Source organism: Paroedura picta, chromosome 3 (genome assembly GCF_049243985.1).
Source record: "Paroedura picta isolate Pp20150507F chromosome 3, Ppicta_v3.0, whole genome shotgun sequence".
Taxonomy (NCBI): domain Eukaryota; kingdom Metazoa; phylum Chordata; class Lepidosauria; order Squamata; family Gekkonidae; genus Paroedura; species Paroedura picta.
In genome coordinates this window covers 148,025,509-148,046,332 of record NC_135371.1, presented here as the reverse complement: position 1 = coordinate 148,046,332, position 20,824 = coordinate 148,025,509, and the positions used below count along the sequence as shown (strand labels likewise).

Genomic DNA, 20,824 nt, shown 5'->3' with positions numbered 1-20,824 from the left:
GTGGAATATGCTTCTTTGGAGAAGCCCACTTGATACTTTGTGAACCTTCTAGCTAAAAAGGTAAAGGTATCCCCTGTGCAAGCACCGGGTCATGTCTGACCCTTGGGGTGACGCCCTCTAGCGTTTTCATGGCTGACTCAATACGGGGTGGTTTGCCAGTGTCTTCCCCAATCATTACCGTTTACCCCCAGCAAACTGGGCACTCATTTTACCTACCTCGGAAGGATGGAAGGCTGAGTCAACCTTGAGCCGGCTGCTGGGATTGATTGAACTCCCAGCCTCAGGAGCAGAGCTTTCAGACTGCATGTCTGCTGCCTTACCACTCTGCGCTCATCATTAACACTGTCCTCTGCCATCCACAGATGTGACAATATTGTGGATATGGAAGGATATTTGTTACAACAATGGGGGGGACCAAAACACGAATGTATTTAGATGAAATATCAAAAATTAGTCTTAAATGGAATAGAATTACTCCTTTCATCTCACTAAAGATCGTATTTCTCAATCACCCCTTATTTGCAGTCTTGGTGCCTCCCTTGGTTAGATCCCTGCAGCTGGACATGCTCTCTGCCTTTAAGCTTTGAAGGCCTGGTGTAACTCTGCCCAACTGCGCTCACACATACTGACGAGAAATTCCACAAGTGAATCATGAGCTCAGTCTCCAGAAAGAATTTAGGATGGGGATTTTCTTTAAGTCTAGGAATGCAACTGCTCCAGCAGCACATATACTCCCCAAGGGACCAGTAGCACAATGCATATGTGCCATGGCTGAAAGAAGAAACAGGGCTCTGAATTTTGTTGCAACCAGCTGCATTTTAATTGGAATCCAACACCGTTCTGCAATGCATCTCTAGGGAGCCACTAGCAGGGCCTGGAAAGGGCCCAAATAGTCAAGCTCACTCTCCTCTGCTAATCCTGCATTTAGCAGGTTGGGTTTGAAGGATGGAGGCTTAAAATAGCTCATCAGCCATAGGGATATCCAGTGTCATTGTGTCTGCATTTCATATGCAGCCAGCAGCACATATAGCTCCACCATTCAGTTTCATGCTCTTTGCTGCTCCCTGGAATCCGAGCTTCTTTCTCAGCGCAAGGTAATTGTAACACCATCTTTACACCTAAAGGGAGATGTGATCCTTAAAGTTCCACATAACAACAGCAATCTTCATTTGACCTCCTCACCCTGCATACAGTCCCATCCAGCCAATAAAATTATATTTCATGATAAACATAATGGGATCTGCACACATGTCACAAAGAAAATGTGGTGGTGGGGGGAGAGAACTGGTCATGTTACCTTGAAGATCCAATAGCTTTACATGCATTCAGTTGCCAGTTAATAATCCAAGGTACTGAAATCAAGCAATCCATGTGCGTGTGTGAACCAGGACTGGCAGCTGAATATGTGAACTAATTTTAATGCAAAACATGGCTCGAGGTAATATAAAACTTGTCCCTGTAGCACTGCATCTAAGATGGCCATTCACAGATGCAAATCACCACTTGGTGAAATGAGGAGGGATACACCGAAGAGCCAGGATAAAGTGACTGGCTGGCCCTTATTTATTTCAGATACGTATACATTCTCTTTCCCCTCCCCCCAACGGAGACCCATAGCGATATCATCCTTCTCCCGTGTTATCCTCACAACAACCCTGCGAGGTAGGTTAGGCTCAGTTGCTATAACTTTTTCAAAAAGGGGAAGTTGAGGGTTTTTTTTTTTTTAAATAGCCACCTGGCTTTCGGCCCACAATGGTACTCCAGTTCACCCCATGTAGACCGGAGTGATCAGATGCCTTGCCTGTCACCCACAAGGGGCTCCAGCGACCAGATTCCCCCGCCTTCCGGGCACGAAGCACCTCTCCCTCTCATCACCCCCCCCCCCAGGCGTTTACACGTCCGCGCCATCTGGCCCTTGCAGGGCGTGGCAAACCGGAGTCCGGCGGCGGCTCCGTAAGGGCTCAAGCAATCTCTCCTGGACTGGCTTTCCTGAGTCAGAGTTCACTTCGCCAGGAGAGACGGCGCACATCGCCTCTCTCCCCCCCCCCGGCAGTACAGCGCCCGCGGAGCGCTCGCCCCCCGTCCCGCGACACGCCCCTGCGAAGCACGCAGAAGCGACAGCCCATCACAAGCCGCAACGAGCGCGCCTCGCCGCTGCCCCACACAAGCACGCACGCACACGCGCGCCCGCTTGCAACCCGCGCCCCCTTTGTCTGGCGACACTGCTGCGCCTGTCGGAGGACACCTCGCCGCGCCCTCCCCTTTAACATCCGGCGCCGCCTCCCCTTTAAGCCGGCTGGGCTGCACGCAGCGGTGTCGCTCTCGCGTTCCCCTTGTGCCCGATTGTCTCGCGCTGCTGCTGCGGCGGCGGCGGTTGTTGCGGTCTCGGCCGAGCCCCGCGAGCGAGCGAGAGAGAGAGATCGAGAGAGAGGGTGGAAGCGAGGCTGTCGCTCCCGTCGCCAGGCAGGCAGGCAGGAAGGCGCCATGGCCGGCGTTTCGCCCGGCGCTGTTCCTCGGCCCTTCTCGCCGCTGCTCGGGCTGGGGCTGCTGGCCGCGGGGCTGGTGCTGGGGGCCCCTCGGGGGGCCCAAGGTGAGTGGGGCGCGGGAGGGAGCAGAGCCTTCTCCAACATGGCGGCGGCTGCTTCACGCTGGGGAGGGGCCGGGAATCGGGGGGTGATTCCCATGAGGGCGACTCGGGAGCCCATCCTCAAGGGGGGTGGGCTGGAGGCGACCCCTCCGAGAGCTCCTGAGGGCTTGCGGGTCAGTGGGCAACCTCCCCCCCCCACTCACACACACACACACACACACACACACCCCTTCCCTCCCAGGACCGTCCCTCGGGGGCGGCGGGCTCCTACCTGGGGAAGTGCCGGGCGGGGAGAGGGCCCGTGGGCACGTACGAGGTTTTTGTGTCTCTTGGTCGAGCGGGGCCAGCAGAGAACGGCTAAGGTATGGCGGATGCCTGGCTGGGCTGGGGAGCCTGGGGGAAAATGCCTCGGGCAAAGTACCTGCTTGGAATGGAATGGCCGTAATAAAGTGGGGGAGCCGGTGGCAGGCAGGCCTGGAGCCACGGGAGCCCATCCGAGGAAGGGAGATAACGAAGGATTAGAGGCCGGGTGGAAGGAGAGGAGGGATGCGCTTCTGTGATTGTCTTCTCTCTCCGCGATGTATTTCGAAGGAGGGGGCGCGCTGTCTGTAAGGAGGGCTGCTAGTAAGGAGGGCTGCAGATCAGATTTTGTTCTTATAGAAGCATCAATAAAATCCCGTTTTAATCAATAACACTATCGGTCATGCCCATAAATACGTGAACTGTTTTAAAACGGCAAACGATACTGGTGTTTGAACCTGTTTAACTGGCTGGAAGCCCAGAATGGCATTCACCCCATGTAACCTGGCTTCTGGGATTGATATGATGCTTCATTTCACTGTAAAATTCTGTCAGGCCTGATGACACCAGATCCCTCTTGACATCTCAACAAAGATATGATCAAAGAAGGAGACAGTGAAAAAATCTGCTCCGTATTCTGCAGAAGTGTGTGTTGTTGTTTTTTAAGTGGGCCTTTTTTGTTTAAAACTAGCGGTATGTTTACAAAAGCTCAGGTGGGGTTAGCCATTCCGTTGAATAATGTCTGGTTAGAACTTGACCATAGAAGGACTATTTATTTATTTATTTTATTTCTATACCGCCCTTCCATATGGCTCAGGGCGGTTTACATACAACATGGGGGATACATGGAACAAATTAATACATAACATAAACAAATATAACAACAACAATCCAAATAATGCAATTTCAGTGATCATAAACAATACAACAGGAACGGAACCCAGCCAAAGCCCCCAGAGAGGACAGTCTGGTTCAGGCCATGGAGGGATGTCTGAGTGGGGACCTGCTGAGGGTCTCAGGCAAATGCCTAGTGGAGGAGCTCCCTTTTGCAGGCCCTGCAGAATTTTGGGAGTTCAGACAGGGCCCTGATCTCTTCAGGGAGCTCGTTCCACCAGGTGGGGGCCAGGACAGAAAAAGTTCTGGCCCTCGTTGAAGACCGACATGCTTCTTTGGGACCAGGGATCACTAGCCAGTTGGCATTGGCAGAGTGTAATGCTCTTGGAATCTGGAATTGAATTCATCCCAAATATCATTTTTGCCATATGGTATACCTGTTGTCTGAGTGGTTCACTTTGTTTGTTCAGACCACCAGCCAGCTTGAGATGAAGTAACACATTTCTCATTATGAATGTTCTTGGTGTGTGTGGCAAATTAATCAGTTTATTACATATAACATCTAACCGTTTGCTGTAGGATTTGACAGAGCTTGAAAGAAGACCTCACTGTGTCCCTACATGATGATGATCAAAACTATGTGCTTAACCCGTTATAATATTTATCGACTGCCTTGGTTTTGAAGACTGATTACTATTGGAAATAACACAGCTGTTCAAAGATTTTGTTATTGGGACCTTTAATGTAAATGGTTGCTTATTAAAGTCATGAAATGTTTTCTTTTAAAAATCAGCATATCACTGGCATACGTCTGTTTAGCAGTTCTAGAATGATTCCCATTACTAGGACTATTGTACGTTTTAAAAGAATGAGCAAAAAAATCTTTCAATCCAGTCCTTAACATTATTTTTCTGGAAGTAAATTCCGCCAGTCTCTATAGGACTTACTTCCTAATTAGGGTTGCACCCTGAGGCTCATATTGTTAGCTCATTCACAAAGGGTTACCCCTTACATTCTGGGTAGCTAGAGTTCTAAGCCGGGGAAAGATCAGAAATTATGGCCATGTAAAAAAGTGTATGCTTGAATATGAAGCAGTTTAACGCAAAATTCTGTAAATAACAATGTAAGTTCTTGGGTGGTGATAATCTCTTATGAGTGTCAGGGAAAAAAAACTGTTGATGTGATCTTTTGACCCCCAGAGCCCTCCGTTTCTTCTGTGGTCAGCATCAGAGATGTTTATATCTGGTGGTTAGTTATCTAGGTCTCTTTCCGTTGAAGACTAAAATAACCCTTTAAAGCAATTTGTTATTGGGTTGTTAAATAAAGTCTGCAACTACCAATGTTCCAAGGCAGTGGACAAAAGTTGTGTTAGATGTGAAGTTTTTTAAGAGCAAAGCAGTTGTGTATGTGGAGTCTATCCAGGACTGAACCTGTCCATCATTGTCATGCTTTTAATTGCTCTTGAAAGTTCATATGATTTCCTTAACTTTGTGTGCGTGTGTATGGGAAGGGGGTTGCTCAGAAAATAAACAGGAACTGGGAGATTGACTTTCTTATTGTTTGATGTTTTGTTTCAATAGACTGTTCTGTTTCCTCCAAATGCTGTGTGTATATTTTGACTAACAATATTCTTTGGTCAGGTGTGCATGGAGCGTGGAGAAATGTGCTAACGAAAGGTGTGGGTAGGTGAAAGCCTTTTAACAAGAGGAACAATAAATGGGAAGGACTGTGTGAAGCCTAATCATTTTATGATCTGCTTCAGCAGCCATAATGTTCTATTACTGATAGTTTCTTAGAACAAGGCTTTATGCTGTCCAGATTAACTCTGAATGGAAGATAATTTATACTGCATGACTTTACCAAGAATGATATCACTTAAATGGGAATTGAATGCAATGTCCCCAAAAAGTTTTGAAATCCATTGTAAACAACTTGGCTAGTTAGAAGAGATCCCCCCCTCGCCCCACTTATAGCAATGGGGTTGAATGTCCAGTTGTAATAGCCCTGGGGAAATTGCTCTTGCAAGAGACTTCTAGTCTTCTAGAAGACATAAATCTCATGATAAGCACAAGCAGACAGAGTTCACAGGGTGGAAGGGAATGAGAAGATTTCCTCTTTCATAAGTTCATTGTTTGCTTTCTATGGTTTTGTGCTGTTCTGTACCAATAGAACAAGCAATAATGAGGGAATTCTCAAAGGCCAATTACATTTATAGTAAGGCAGTGTAATGTAAGCCCAAGTGAGTAGAATGTTGGCAGCCTGGGCTGTGACCATCTTCATTCCTATTGGCTAGGACTTGAAAGTAATGTTGATCTTTAAAGGTACATGTTTTTAAAAGGTACATGTTTTGGGGAGGAAGGCATTTCATACTTTGAATAGGTTCTGGGGAAATGACTGAAAAACAAAATGAGCCGAAGGAAATTGACCCTGTTCCAAACCTACTGTCTATTACAGTGCCATTGTCTCCATTGCATTGTGAGTAAAATATTCTCCGCAAAATCGTATGTAGATATACTTAGTTTAGGTATCATTGTTGTAACACTGATTACCAGAGGAAGTGTGGGCTGGATTTATGTAGTGAGTTTTCATTAATGATTCCAGTAAAAAATTCATTTTGAAAATAATGATTAAGCTGTCCCCAAAATAAAGTGCTAACATTAAAAGTTGTGGCAGCGATACAACTTGGAAAGGCAAGGGTAAGAGATGTTTCACATGAGATAATAGAGTTAGGGTCAAGCCATAAGGGGTACTAGATATCCTCCCCTAATGTATCTTGATTTTTTAAAACAAAAATTAGGGTGGGGTTTTTGGGGGGTTACCTACTTTAGGACAATTGAGAACAGAGGAAGAAAGGATATGGATGGAGTTTTGGATATAGATGGAATTGATTTATTTTTTCCAGCTAATTATTCTTTCAAAGTTACTTCTGCTGAAATACCTACCAACCACCACCACAGACATGCTCCCCCTTCATTCCTGGTTGTGTAGCTGTGTTTCACCTTTTTAAAAAGTGTTTTTTAACAATGTGAAATTTTCCATAACATGTTAGAGTCTGAGACACTGCAAGAATGATGGCTTTTATCCAAACATTGTGATAAAGAAAAACAACATATATGTGCATGGAGTTAGGAAGAAAAAAATTATATTATTCCGATAATAATAGGAAGTGAATAAGGCTTAGGAATTGGAATGTGATGACGGTACTGTGTGAGACAAGGACTTGGAGCCAACACAGTCTTTCTGTAAATAGACTGATTCCCGCTTGCAGACTGGGACTTTTCTCATCTTCCCCTTCCCGCTGTATCACAATCTCCCCTCCCCAAGTCTATACCTGTGGTCCCCAGCCAGCCATGCATGGAATAAATCTTGCAAGAGTTCAAAAGACCCTGTAGGGCAGCTGTCCTTAACCTCCGGTTGGATCAGTCCATGGATCAGTCGGTACTGGGCCGTGGGTCCTCCTCGTCGTCCTCCCCTGGCTGCTGCCTCGGGGGCTGCCCTGCCACTCTGCCGCCGGCTCACCTTTGGTGCTCTCCGGCGGCTGCCATAGCTGGGGCTCCCCCTTGGCATGGCACTGCACAACTGCTGCTGGCAGCACCCCTCAGTGGACGGCAGGAAGTCAGGGGCACCGGCGGGAAAGCAAGCGGAGCAGGGGCTCAGGCGGCGGCAATATCCCTTGGCAAAAGACTACCCTCCCCCCCGGGCTTCAGTAAAATTGTCAAATGTTGACCAGTCCCCAGTGATAAAAAGGTTGGGGACCCCTGCTGTAGGATACAAATGGTTTGCCATGTTTGATTTGACAGTCAAAAATTGTACCAGAAATTACCGTTGTGGTGTCCTTAAACTACAATAAACTTGAGAGGAATAACAAAAATAGTATGAGACTAACTAAAATATAAGCAATTGTAACAAAGTACTGTATAACAGATATGCCAGTGGGAGCTTCTTTCAGCTATAGCACATAACTGGTAGGAAAGAAATTGTACAGCAGGTTTTGTTCTTCATTGCACAGTAGTTTCTGCAGTCCCACAGGGCCTATTGGAAGCAAGAGAAAGGTTGAGAGAATGAAGGTTCTATGGAAAAAGTTGAAGAGTAAGGGTTATCTGCTCTTAGAATCAATGTGTGTTTCCATGTATATTCAGGCTCCTGCAGAACTCAAGGCAAGGAACCCTTTTTCAGATGGCTTCAAGATATAACAATGAGGCACTAAGAAATGAATAGCCAGTTCTTGGCTTCATAATCAATTGATTGTCAAAGCATCAATCTTATACAGGATATGGATCTATCTAGTCTGAAAATAATTAAGCATTTCACTTACTTGCAAACTCCCACATGTTCAGTTATAAGGTTGCAGGGTCAACCAATTCAGTGTGAATCCAAGTAAAAAGTTTTAAATAGTTATATTGTAGTATTCAGAGGCTTGTTAGTCAGCCACTCTGATAAAATGTTAGAAAAAGGAAAAGCTTTCCAGTTCTGAAAAATGGCTACCATATCTGATAGCTGCAGCTTACTTCCATGGTGATTTTTTTCAACTCTAAAATATCCCTTGATTTTATTCGTGATGCGTTTTTAAATTGAGGGTGGAAGTTTCCTACTTACTGAGCACCATTTCAGTATTCAACAAGATGATTTTCCAAAGAATGTAAAGTGCACAGCATTAACTTTGTGCATTCTTAGTTACAGAGGTGCTGTTACAATGATAATTAATATGTGGTCATAATTTGCATCCTAAATTGCCCCCAGTATATTAAATGTTAGCTTTTGTATTCCAGTTTAAATGGTTTCTTGGAGCTTGCAGCTCCAGTTGCTTTAATTCATTTTGTAAACCAGTTCATAGTCCTCTCTATATTGTACCCCTCTACTGTACTAACACAACTCTGTCTTCTTGTCAGTTCACTTCTAGCAGTCCTTCTGAGATCAGGAATGGAGCAGCTGTCCAGTTTGACAAGGGTAGTCAACCTGTGGTCCTCCAGATGTTCGTGGACTACAATTCCCATGAGCCTTCTGCCAGTGTTTGCAGGGGCTCATGGGAATTGTAGTCCATGAACATCTGGAGGACCACAGGTTGACTACCCCTGCAGTTTGAAAAACAAGTCAAGGTTTAGCAGCAGCCCTAATAGCCTAGCCTAGCCTGTTCCTGTCAGAGCTTAGAAGCTAACCAGGGTCAGCCACCATTAGTACTAGGATGGGAGACCACTGAGGAAGACTAGCTTTGCAGAAGAAGGCAATGTAAACCACATTTCTGCATCTCTTGCCTCGAAACCCCCCATGAGGTGGCACTTCATGGGGTTGGCCATGATACTGGCTAGATATCGATGTGTGTGTGGGGGGGTGGATTTCATAGAGTAGTTCAACAGTAGAATCGACTGCCTAGGGATATGGTGAGTTCTCCCTCACTGACAGTCTTCAAGTAGCAGCTGGAGAGATAATTATCATGGATGCTTTAGGCTGATCCTGCATTGAGCAGGGGGATGGACTAGATGGCCTGTGTGGTCCCTTGCAGCTCTATGATTCTGTGAGTTTGTTAAGATTTGATAGCAAACTTTTCCTTACTTAAAGGTGCTACACACTTGTTGACACCAGTCTGTAGTCTACCAGTCATAGTACTAGTGCCATTAAGAGATGTGTTTGCAAAAGAGGCTTTGAGAAAGCCCCTTCTATAAACATAAGAAGACTCCTGATGTATCATACCAGTGATCCACCTAATCCAGCATTCTACTGCTTTCAGTGGCCAGTCAGATTCCCCCAACAGACCCACAAGCAGGGCACAGGGGTTGGAACTGCCTCATTGTATTTACCCACAGCAGGTAGCCATTGATAGGTCTGTCCACAATAAATTTGTCTAATCTCCTGTCAAAGCCATATCAGCTGTAGGCCATCACTGTGTTTTGTTGCAGTGAGTTCAAAAAGCTACTTATGCAGTATCTATCCTGAATTTCTGTCCTAGAATTTCAAATTCTGATATTATGGGGGAGAGGAAAGCTTCTCTCTTTGGGCTTAGAGATGTCCTAAATACTATTTATGGCATTACTAAAAAGTAGTGTCCCAAACTGAGAGAAATTGAGATGAGCCTTGTTTCCCCACCCAGACTTATGTCGTGACAAGTCTTGTGTTCTGTGACAGTGCTGGTTCACTTCAGCACAAATGCATACCTGATAGTTCTCTTGAGCAAGAACAAAGCTTGCATTCTGCGGCTCTGAAGCTTACTGCTGGGCTTGTTTAAACAGCTTCTTTTGGGGTTGGGTCTGTCTCAGTGCAAAATGTCAGACACAGGCATGCCAAACAGAAATAAATCGACAACAAACTTGTATTGCTCCTTGCTTTCAGTGCACACACATTTTTTCTAGAGCTGTGTTGATAAAGATCTCTGTTGAATTAATTTTCCTCCTTGTATCGTACTTAGGAACTTCCTTTTATGTAAGTGGGTTACATATATTTACATATGAGGGGTGTCTCCCCTTACAATTTAACCGCTGGAAAGTCTGATCTGAATTTTGTTTCTATGTTTCTTTTATTGAACTTGTCCAAACATTCCCAGTTGCACTTTGATTTGGGATGTGTGTGTGAGAGGAATGTGCACTGGCCTCTTTAAGTACCTGCTAGTTGGTTCCTGAACATTTTGCAGTGAAATAATTAGCAGTATTACAAGTTTGCTTTCGGTTTTATTGATGGGGGATGAATTTTCCCTGTCACTAGTCAGAACTTAAGAATGCTAGAATTGCATAATCTGTTTATTGTAGGCTGTCCCTAGTTCTCCCCCCCCAAGGGTTTGAGAAAAAAATACCTGTTTCAGGTAAAACTACCGTCATCTAGTCTTTAGCTAGTAGCGAAGCATGTACAATATGTGCAGGCAAATACAGATCTTGTAGCTTCATACTGGCCATTTGGAACAGCATCATAATATATGTTTGCTTGGTTTAGTCATAGTTTAGAAGTACTCTAATAGAGAACACCAGATAATTAAGGTATCTGAGAAATATGATCAACTGCAGATGTTTCTTAAATTCTTTTTTCTTTTCAGAGTAGAGCATTACAGGGGGGAAATTACAGCCTTTAAAAATTTTATATAAAAGTATTAATGAGAATGCTTAGAAACCAAAGTAGTATGTATACCAGTAAGGGTCTAGCTCTGGGGAGATCAAATCCTTGCTTACCATGAAGCTCAATGGGGTCTAGCAAAATTAGTGTAGGGAACAAATCCCAAAAGTAGCAACTTTAATGAAAAGGCTTGTGCTGTTAGTACATATTCCTTGAGGTACATTTCCCCACTTCCTGCAGACGCTTAAGATTTAATGCTGCAACACAAAATCAGTCATGGGTAAGGTGCAGTCAACATGTTGCCTTATTAAGAGAGAGGGAGAGCGAGCATGGGACCACTTTTGAGCTTCTTCAACAAAGGCTTGTAAAACATTCACCTGATCTACTGTAGCAAATAAGAACCAAGCTTTTCCTGTTTTCTGTGGGCCTCAAATTACTTTCCAAAGGTATGCGTAGGTTGGTGGCTTAGAGTACATTTTAATGGACTAGAGATTAAAACTCTTGGGATTTCTTACCTACAAATGCAGCTTATTGCAGTGAATGGTTTTGGCTGAGCAGTAAAAGAGTAACCTGGTTATACTTTGCTGATGGATTTCCATGCTTTCTACTTCAACCAGCATTTGCTATGAAGCTGGTGAGGGAGGGGGGGATTTTCTTGTCTCCATCCTCTGTGTGGTAATCGAATAAATGCCAGTTAAATGTATAGAGTCAGCAGAAAGGGATTTTCAAGTTTTTGCCTTGGGGCAAAGAATATCGCAGGCCAGTTTTGGCCTACAGTGTCTTAATTAACATTCTATGTACGAATAATTGTGCTGCTGTTTCTAATTCGTACTCTTTGGCCTATGAATGGTATTATTTGAAATTTGATTGGAGAAATAGGCATGTATGAGTGAGGCTTCCGCATTGGACTCTTCAGGATTGTTCACTCTAAACTTTGTCACACCAGTATAGTAATTACCAAACAGCTCAGTTGTGCATGCTGAAAAAATGAATTTTTCTCCATGGCAAATTTTCTGGAAATGCAATATTTCTAAATTAGACAGAGAGTAACTTGAGTCAGGATTCCAACCCAGTTTTCCAGTGTTAAATCCTGACACCTTATCCAGTACACCACTACACTCCTTATGTACAATAATCCATCTGCCAGAAGTACTCCAAAATGACAATCCTAGCATTTAACTGAAGGCCCTCTTACTGCTGGGGGGGGGGGGGGAAACCCAGACAGACCTTTCAAACCAGTTGATCCAGTAAATTAGTTAAAGCTATTGGATATGTCATCTGTTCCCAAAGTGGTCAGGCCCTTTAAAAAAATGGATGAAACAACTCTGTAACACTATACATCGTCAATAATAAAAGATACAGCTGTTCACCAGACATAAGAAACAAATTTCAGATTGCCACATCTTCTGTGTCACTTATGAAATAGTAGGTTTGGAACAATCTTTGCTCACTGGGTTAATCAGTTTCAAAGACCTTATCCTCATATTGTTAAATCCATGATCCATATATTTTCCCCATCAGAACTCGAGACCAACCAGGCTAAGCATGTACAGCTGGCAGGAGCCCAGAGCTGCTGAAAAAACACCATGATTTACTGTAAATCTATTCATGTTTTATGTATGAATGTATAGAAGAATTGTCCATATTGGGTAAGCAGGCTGTAGGATTTTGTTTTTGTGATACATCAGCACCAATTTGAAGCCTTCTAAATGTCCACCCCTATTCATATTGTCTGTACCAGCAGCTGTGTTGGTAAACTTTTTTTTCCAGTTTGAAGAAGGAAAGCAAATTATGGTTGCCCAAATAACTGCACTACATTAACATGCAATGTTTTCTGTGAAAACGGTCCTTCCTCCTTGTTACCCAATTATTTCCACCTATTTTCCAGGCTTTTAAAAATGGAAATGATGGGAAGAAATGGAATAAAAGTTCATTTATATACATTTGAAGGAGGTCACAATCTGAAGGGAAGCTCAAGGGATTCTTGGGGGGCCCTGGTTACTGAACCAATGAAATATCCCTTTTGTCACATAATGTCATTAATTTCTAGAAAGTTTGACCTTTATCAAGGGAAAGAAAAAGAAATCATGTACTCTGTTCTTTTATGTGTACTTGAATTAATACATTCAAGAAAAAAATGAATGCACATGCTTTTCTTGGTTGAATGTTCTAGAAATCTGTCTTGCATATATATAAGATAAGGTACACTCAGTATAGTTAGTTCACTCTTATCTTCCTAGGCCCTTTTTTTTTTTTTGCAAAAGATCAAGAGTGATCTGCCAAATAAATTTCCAACACTGAAAGAAAAGCCCAGACATTTTTATTTTTATTTTTTTGCCTTTCCTTCAGCATATTTGGTTGAGTGCAGGTTAAGCAAGGTCGTTTCCTTGACAAAATCCAGGAACAGAATGGATATTGCGACAAGAGGTGACCTCTGACTGTCATTGTCTAATTTGGAGCCCAACATCATGATACCTACAGAAAAGTAACAAACTCAAAGATCGCATTAGGCCTGATAGATGTTTAAACTTTAATTCTATACAGTCTTTTTAAAAGTTTTTTCAGTATGACAGAATGGTCAGCTTTTCTTGCAGTTCTGTAATAAACTATTTTCAGTCTATCTGTTCTTGTTGTGTTTTATCCTTGTTTGACAGGGGGCCCTGTAGACTGATTCTAGAAGGAGTGCGGGGCTGGGTGCAGAAGGCAGGCACCAGAGGCGGCTGGGCAGGGCTGATGCTGAGCCCTGCTCACTGCGCTGCTGCCCATCTTCCGTGCCTGGCCCTGCACTCCTGATGGCGGGGCCGGCCTCGGAAGACAGGCAGCTTAGGAACAGTAAGCTGCCACCTGTCTTCACATCTACTGGTGCATTCCCTGAGGTAGGACAACAGATATTTCTGTATCAGGGTAAGCCACTAGATGTGTTTCCACATCAAAAAGTATAAATGCCTTTGTTTTTACAAATAAAATAGCAAATATGCCCAGAACCAGAAACAAGAGTTGCAAATTGCTTTACCACATGCTACTCTAGCACTTATATCTTTGTTTTAATAGTCATCAAATGATAGTATGACAGCCCCCTACATGTTCCCATACTGAGGCAATTTTCCCTCCAAAAATTCCATTCCATCACTGACTAAGCCACCCAAATAACTTGATTTCTTTATTGAAAGTTATAAACCAGGCTGTACCACCCTGTCACTATAAGATAATTTGGCTTTTAACTCAGCCCTGGAACATCAAGGGAAGGTGCAAGAGCCCTCTTTACCTAAACCCCTTCAGAATGGCACATGAGACATTGTTAAAATTAAACACATTTTTTATTTAACACAAAGAAAGGTCAGGTGGAATGAGCAGTTGAAAACTTGAGGTTTTTAAATACAGACTATTGAGAGCTATAGAAGCTTTTTTTCTCAGCTTTTGTATCTGTGTTTTCACAGACTCTATAGTGTTCTTTGAGTTTCCTCAGAGCTAATTTCCCTGTTTAACTGGACAGGGATTTTTCTTCTTTCCCTAGCAGATACATCCCCTTTCCTTTGGCCTGACTGGGAGTCTCAGTCCACTACTCAAATCACTTTGCCAAATATTGTTCCCAGTTCTTCTGGTTATGTAAAATCAATTGATTTCAGGTCAGGCTGAGCCCAGACTCTTTAGTCAAAACTGTGTTTTTTGACTAAATCTCCTCAGCTTAGGTACAGAATGGTCTTCTCTCAATGCAGATCTCTGTTGGAATCCCAATTCCCTCAGCATGCAACTCATAGAACTTGTCTCAGGTGTTGCTGACCAGAGATTGCTTGTAGCAGCCTGTCACTCAAGACTTCTTGCTGTGTGAAAGTTTAACTCTTCACCTCCCAGTTCTGATGTTTCAGCATTTTGAGGCTTGTTTTTAAATACTGCCTGTCGCAGACAACAAGCAACAATTTACAAAAAAAGAGGGCCTTATAGGTATTCCTCATGAAGATGGCAGTATCCTCTAGGTGGAGCATGTACAGAGCAGTACCAGTACTAGTGCCCAGAAAAATCCAGTGCCTTCCCTTAAATGCTTTCCTCCCTCCATTGAAAACAATGGAGGATGGGGGCATCTGCTTTGGCCACTGTACATGTACTTGCAACCTTGCTTGGATCTGTTGAAGTGGCATTGCCACAGCAACACTGGTTCTGCTAGGCACTTATGCATAGATTCTGTGGAGCACTCTGTACATGTGCTTGTTCTGTTGGGCTTGGAAAAAAATCCCCTCCTTCAATTTCTACTGTAGAGATTATCTGGTTTGATGTCAGTCCTCCTTCGGGGGGGGGGGGGCATAATGGAGCCAGTAGGGGAGAATGAAATTTAGTTATTTGAATTTATGGAAAACCCCAAATCTGAATAGGGTACCAGTATAGAAATTCGTTGTTTTTTTTCAGGAATCCCACATTTTGAGGGGTCCATTATACCCCAAACTGAAAAACAAATTCTGTGTATATGTGCACATGTCTAGTGGAGATGCACATTTTGGATTTGAGTGTTTTATATGTCTACAGTATGCTCTCATGCTTTACTAACATAAAGCTGTACTATCATAAAGCTTCATATTTTAAATGAACAAAGCTTTAAAAGATAATCATTTCCTCATTCCAATAGAAGATATTTCATAAGCATTTTAGTGGTCCGGAAAATGCCCAGTTTTTTAACAGTAAAACTTGGAAAAATGGTCTTCAGAGGATTTTTTTTAAGGCTTTCCTTCCCCCTCACCACCTTTTAATGGATTGCACCAATGCACACTGTGTGAGGCTGCCCATGAAGAGTGTGCAAAATCAATAATTGATATAGAATGTTGCCACACAAATGCTGACTAGCGTACATTGTAGGAGACCTTATCTTTCCAGCCTTGTTTCTTATTTATTTATTTATTTATTTATTTAGATTTATAAACCGCCCCCCCGAAGGCTCAGGGGAGCCAAAAATCCCTGTCCAGTTTCTAGTTTCCAGTTTCCTTCTGGGTTCAGGTCAAGATTTCTAGTTCAGTCCTATACAGCTGATAATTAGCATCGCTTAAGAGCCATCTTGAGAAGGAAGGACTCCCTGGAGAAGAGCCTAATGCTGGGAGCGATCGAGGGCAAAAGAAGAAGGGCACGACAGAGAATGAGGTGGCTGGATGGAGTCACTGAAGCAGTAGGTACAAACTTAAATGGACTGGGGAATGGTAGAGGGCAGGAAGGCCTGGAGGATCATTGTCCATGGGGTCGCGATGGGTCGGACACGACTTCGCACATAACAACAACAATAACAAGAGCCATCTATTCCCATATAGGCATCTTTGGAGCCCTGGTTTAGGTGCCCCCAACATCTGAGGCTAGATGCTTAGCAGCTTGAGAAAGAGCGTTTTGGTCATGGCACCAAAACTTTGGTGTTCCCTGCCCAGGGAGATTTGCGTGTGTCCCATCATTAATTTCTGCCAGTTTGCAGAAGACCTTTTTGATTTGTTTGTCATTCTCTTATTGACCTTCCTTTCCATTCATTATAATTGCGTTACATCATTGCTTTGTTTTGAAAGTTGGTTTAAAATTATTTTTAAATTTTCACCACTTTGTGGGCCCAAATTGGATGGAATATTTTAAATAAACACAAATGTTTTAAGAAGCATTTCACTCACTCCAAAAGAGAAAATATTTCATAGGAATCCCCCATTTAAAAAATTGCAGTTTTCCATCAGAATAACTGAAAAGGGGCCTAGGAAGAAATGAAATCTCCCTCCCCCTTCAAACCTTCACATCTATGATTCTTACCACTTCAATTTAATCTTGCCTCCAAACTAAATTAACATATGGATTATGTCAAAGAGAATCTTTTCATAGTGCTTGCAATGGTTGTTTTTAACACAAAGTCAAATAATTCACTGCTTATGTAGTGAAGAGAGCTCACAAATGCTTCTGGGCTTGACAGCACCTGGAGGATGGGAAGTGTCCACTGTGCCTTATCTGGTGATGTATACTCATAAAGGAGCTTCTATCAACCTGCTTGCCAAAAACTAATTAACCTAATGACCATTGTAATCCAAACTTAAGTAGGCTTCTTTTCATACCCAAATGCAATCCTTTATGACCAATATAGATCAAGTGCATAGTAATCTCTCCCCTCTCCAGGAACAGCTGCTTTTTTTTCGCTTTTCCCCATTTCTGAAATAGAAAAAAGATCTGCTTCTGCCTATGTAGCACTGAGCTATGTTTATTGTGAATTGCTCTTGAGAAGGAAATTTTAACTACCTTCTTTAGTTTATAACTGCTTTTTAAATAGCTTACCTTTTGTATCTCTTAGCCCTCGCAAATCAATATCCAGTTAAATGTTCACCACTTTAGAATGCATCTCCTGTCTTGTAGTTTACTAGGACAGCTCAAACAAGAAATTAGGAAGCAATATCTAGTCAAAACTCCAAGGCTTAAATGTAATTACTCAATTAATATTGAACCAACTAAGAATCATGCAGCACACTCAAGGTTTAACATTTCTGTGTTTTCTCTGTCCAGTGTTACAATACAGCTTTTGGTACCCTGCTGTCATGGAGACATGTGTCCTTATAAATAACCACTTCCTGCAGAATCTTAGCTTTTTCCTGGGAACTGGGATTTCAAGTCTTAATCTAGGCCACACCCTGTTTAGCTTGGTAAATGTATTCATTTCCTGAGAGGGGGTGAGGTGAGTGGGTTTCTTTAATTCATTCACCCAAGTATAACAGGCAGGGCAAGCATCATAATTGTAGTATTGCTTCATGCTTTGTGTGCTGTTCTGTTTGCTAGAGCTGTGTTCTATATTTTGCAAGAAGTACAATTTGCAAAAGGTAGGCATGCATCTCTGATAGAAAGAGGAATATATACTGTTGTCAGGACTCCATAATATGCGACCACTGTCTCTACATTTACCATTCACAAAGTTATTTAAAAATCATTCACCAAATTTCCTTTATAAAATCCACGGAGCTTTTGTAGTGTGAGAAAGTGTGGGACAAATGCCACTATAATCTTAACAAACTTGATTGCATGTAAAAGGTTCAGAAATATTATAGTCCTTTGGCTGTTAATAGAGGAAGGAGCACATTTTTCTGATACTCAAAAACTTAGTTGTTCTTGGATAAAGTTCAGAGTGCTGGTTTTTGCTTATAAAAAGCCCTAAAAAATCTGGGACTGAGGCTCTGTAGGACTGTATGCTTCTGTATGAATCTGTTGCCTATAAACTTTGAAGGGGACTGGGCTCTGGTAGCCCCCATATATTCTGAAATAAGATTGGTGGGTACCTGGGACAGATCCTTCTAAGTGGGTGGTATTTGCAGAATTCTTTCCCCACATCCATTCAGTCGGCATTTACTTTAATAGTATTTAGAAACAATTTAGAAGCAAAGTAAAATCACAGCTGCCCATCTAGGATTTTAATGTCATTTAATGCTGATGTCTGTTTTGCTTTCATTTTCTGTGCCAGTTTGTATATTGTTATAGTTTACTGCTGTCCTATTATTTTTTAAAATGGTCTGTGTTTTTGCAAGAGTCTGAACTGTCATGCCATTATACTTTCTTTATAGATTTAGAGGACTTTGTTGTTAAGAGTGGGCAGCATTTAACCACAAATTTTTCCTTACTTGTAACTTTTTGCTTTCAACTACCTAGATGTTCAGCAAGTATATACATGCTCCTTATTTATTCCCTCTGGGGAACAGGATCTAATGACAGTTGGAGAAAATACAGTAATGCTGTCAGGGTTCCCCACCCTTCTCTTTGCCATGATTAAATTAATAGTTGTTGCTTGAGAATTTGTCTGCTTTTTTTCCAGGCACCTTGAGATAAAATCAACTTCTGCTAAGAGGCTGGAGATGTAAACCTAGCAGTTGTTTTATATTACTTTGACTAGAAGAGTAAAATGTAAAAGGATACAGCAATCAGCTATTGTCTGGGAAAAATCTGGTACTGCATACTTGTGAGATTTAGGGCAGAACTACATGATATTTTGGCAAATGTGTGTTGCTGAACTTGTGTTTGCTGGCATGGTATGCAGTGGGGGATTTGTGAGGGAGAATTACAGGGAAGGAAGGGTGTTTAGCCCCTCCTGTACCTGCTCACATTTTCCTACTAATGTAGACTACTTCCCACCACCATGATTTTTCACCCATGAAATGCAGATTGAGATCCTTTTGCATGAAAGAATCAGTGACTGGAAATCCAGTAGTAAGATCACACAAACCCACAACACATTCCTCTTTTAAACCATTCATTCATTATCGCCATCTTTGTAAGGTGGGTCACTACAATACTTTGCAGGTGAAATGCTGTATCTAAAGGGATACAGGTTACCTAAGGCCACTTAGTGAGATCATGATGATGAACGTGCTAAGAAATGCCCTGGCCCAAGTGTCCTTAGTGCTTTTGGGACTGTAATGAAGTGGCTGTGATGCTTCAAGGTTACTCAACAAAAACTGCGGGTTTACAGCCCATTGCCTGAATAAATAGAAAGTGCATATAGGGGTGATGCAGGCTACAACTGCATGCCATATGTTGGAGACGTTGATGTACCATAACCAGACTTGCATGGTTTTGAATCCTTGGTGTAAATTTCTCTTTGTTGCTCTACTGGTTAAGTGACTGCCAACTGTAAAACTGTTATACCCTAAAACAGGCCTGTAGTAGGAGGCAGTCCTTTCTCACACTACAAAATAACAACTGTTGCAAGCAGTTAGCTTGGCAGTGTTGTCAGTGTTATGCCCCACATGCTTGTTGGACATGATAGCTTCATGCCATCATTTGCAGGAGCTTCAGGGTCCTGCTGTAATGGGCCACTCTAAAGGCACCATCTCTAAACCTCTCCCACCAGATTGGTTTTAGAAGACTAACTGAAGCTTCAGTGATCAAGCTATATATAATACTGGAGTTCCCCCAGACATTATGGTTTGCTCTACAAATCAGTGGAGGGGTAAGAATTTAGGGCCTAGGCACTGGAGAGTGTTCTCCCTTACATTGCTTCTGTGATTGAAAATAACGTTTCCTCTAGGCATTAAGGTTCTGTAGAGCAGGGGTAGTCAACCTGTGGTCCTCCAGATGTTCATGGACTACAATTCCCATTTGCTGGCAGGGGCTCATGGGAATTGTAGTCCATGAACATCTGGAGGACCACAGGTTGACTACCCCTGCTGTAGAGGGGAAAAAGTTGTATTCATATTGTGGTCCCTTCATGCAGGCTTGCGTACACACACAAACGCACACACACAAGCTTAAAGCAGTCTAGGTGTCATTTGTAATCTAGAATATGACATATGAGGGAAGACATTAAGCCTTCCCATTACCCCAATGTCATAACGCTCATCTACCCCCCCCCCCGCCCAGCTTCTTTTTTTAGGGCCAAATACCACATCTGAAATTCCAGTCATAGAATAATCTCAGTGCAAATAATTTGGTTCACGGGCAATAGGGGGGGGGTGCGCGCATGCTCATGCTTTTAAATAGCAAATTGATGGTATTTCCAAACAGCAAGCAGAATTTGGAACTTTTAACTTCAGATAGCCTGTTTGCATTGTGGGTTTATCAGAATCAACCCTTTATCCAACTAATCTCTTCAGTGGCTATCAGAAAATGAACCTGCCAGGTTTGAATGTGTGGGGGAGCTTTCTGGGTGAAGGAGGGATTGCATTCATGATGGAGTAGATTCAGATTCTGAAAACCTTTATTGGCTTTATTGGCATAAAATTCCAATAAAATTAGCATAAAATTCAATGTGCATAGACAACAAAAAGTAGAATTTCCAATCAGAGTCATATGAAAATCAATGGAAGAGCCCTATAGCACAACCAGTCTACATTAGAGAGAAGGCATGATGGAGTAAAGTTTTATTATCCTTTTGAAATCCCCATTCTAGCATGCCACAGTGGGGACTGTACCTGGCAGACTTGCTTCATGCGCCCTCTTGCTCAACTGGTACGGAAGTTTGGGGTGGGTTGTCATCAATATGCCATAGGCCATCAGGGCCCAGTGTACCAGAGGGACCGCCTTTCTGCCTACACCTCTCAAAGAGCCTTGCTCTCTGCCACCGCCAACTGGCTAGTGATCCCTGGCCCA

The 20,824-nt window shown here is 42.8% G+C and overlaps 1 protein-coding gene and 1 long non-coding RNA gene across 3 annotated transcripts in view; both read left to right on the top strand.

The window, feature by feature from the left end:
• Positions 1–2,189: 2,189 nt before the first annotated feature.
• ACVR1B (activin A receptor type 1B) overlaps positions 2,190–20,824 on the top strand; it is a 34,699-nt gene continuing 16,064 nt past the window's right edge. For both annotated transcript variants that reach the window (XR_013229538.1, XM_077328610.1), the window contains exon 1: positions 2,190–2,590. Coding sequence is in view for 1 of the 2 variants with exons in the window: in XM_077328610.1 (XP_077184725.1) it covers positions 2,485–2,590 (106 nt within the window). In the remaining variant the exon portion in view is untranslated. The remainder of the gene's footprint in view (positions 2,591–20,824) is intronic.
• Positions 2,627–11,962, top strand: LOC143833146 (uncharacterized). Its single transcript, XR_013229539.1, has 2 exons — positions 2,627–8,657; positions 8,783–11,962. It is a non-coding gene; the product is annotated as an uncharacterized LOC143833146 (long non-coding RNA).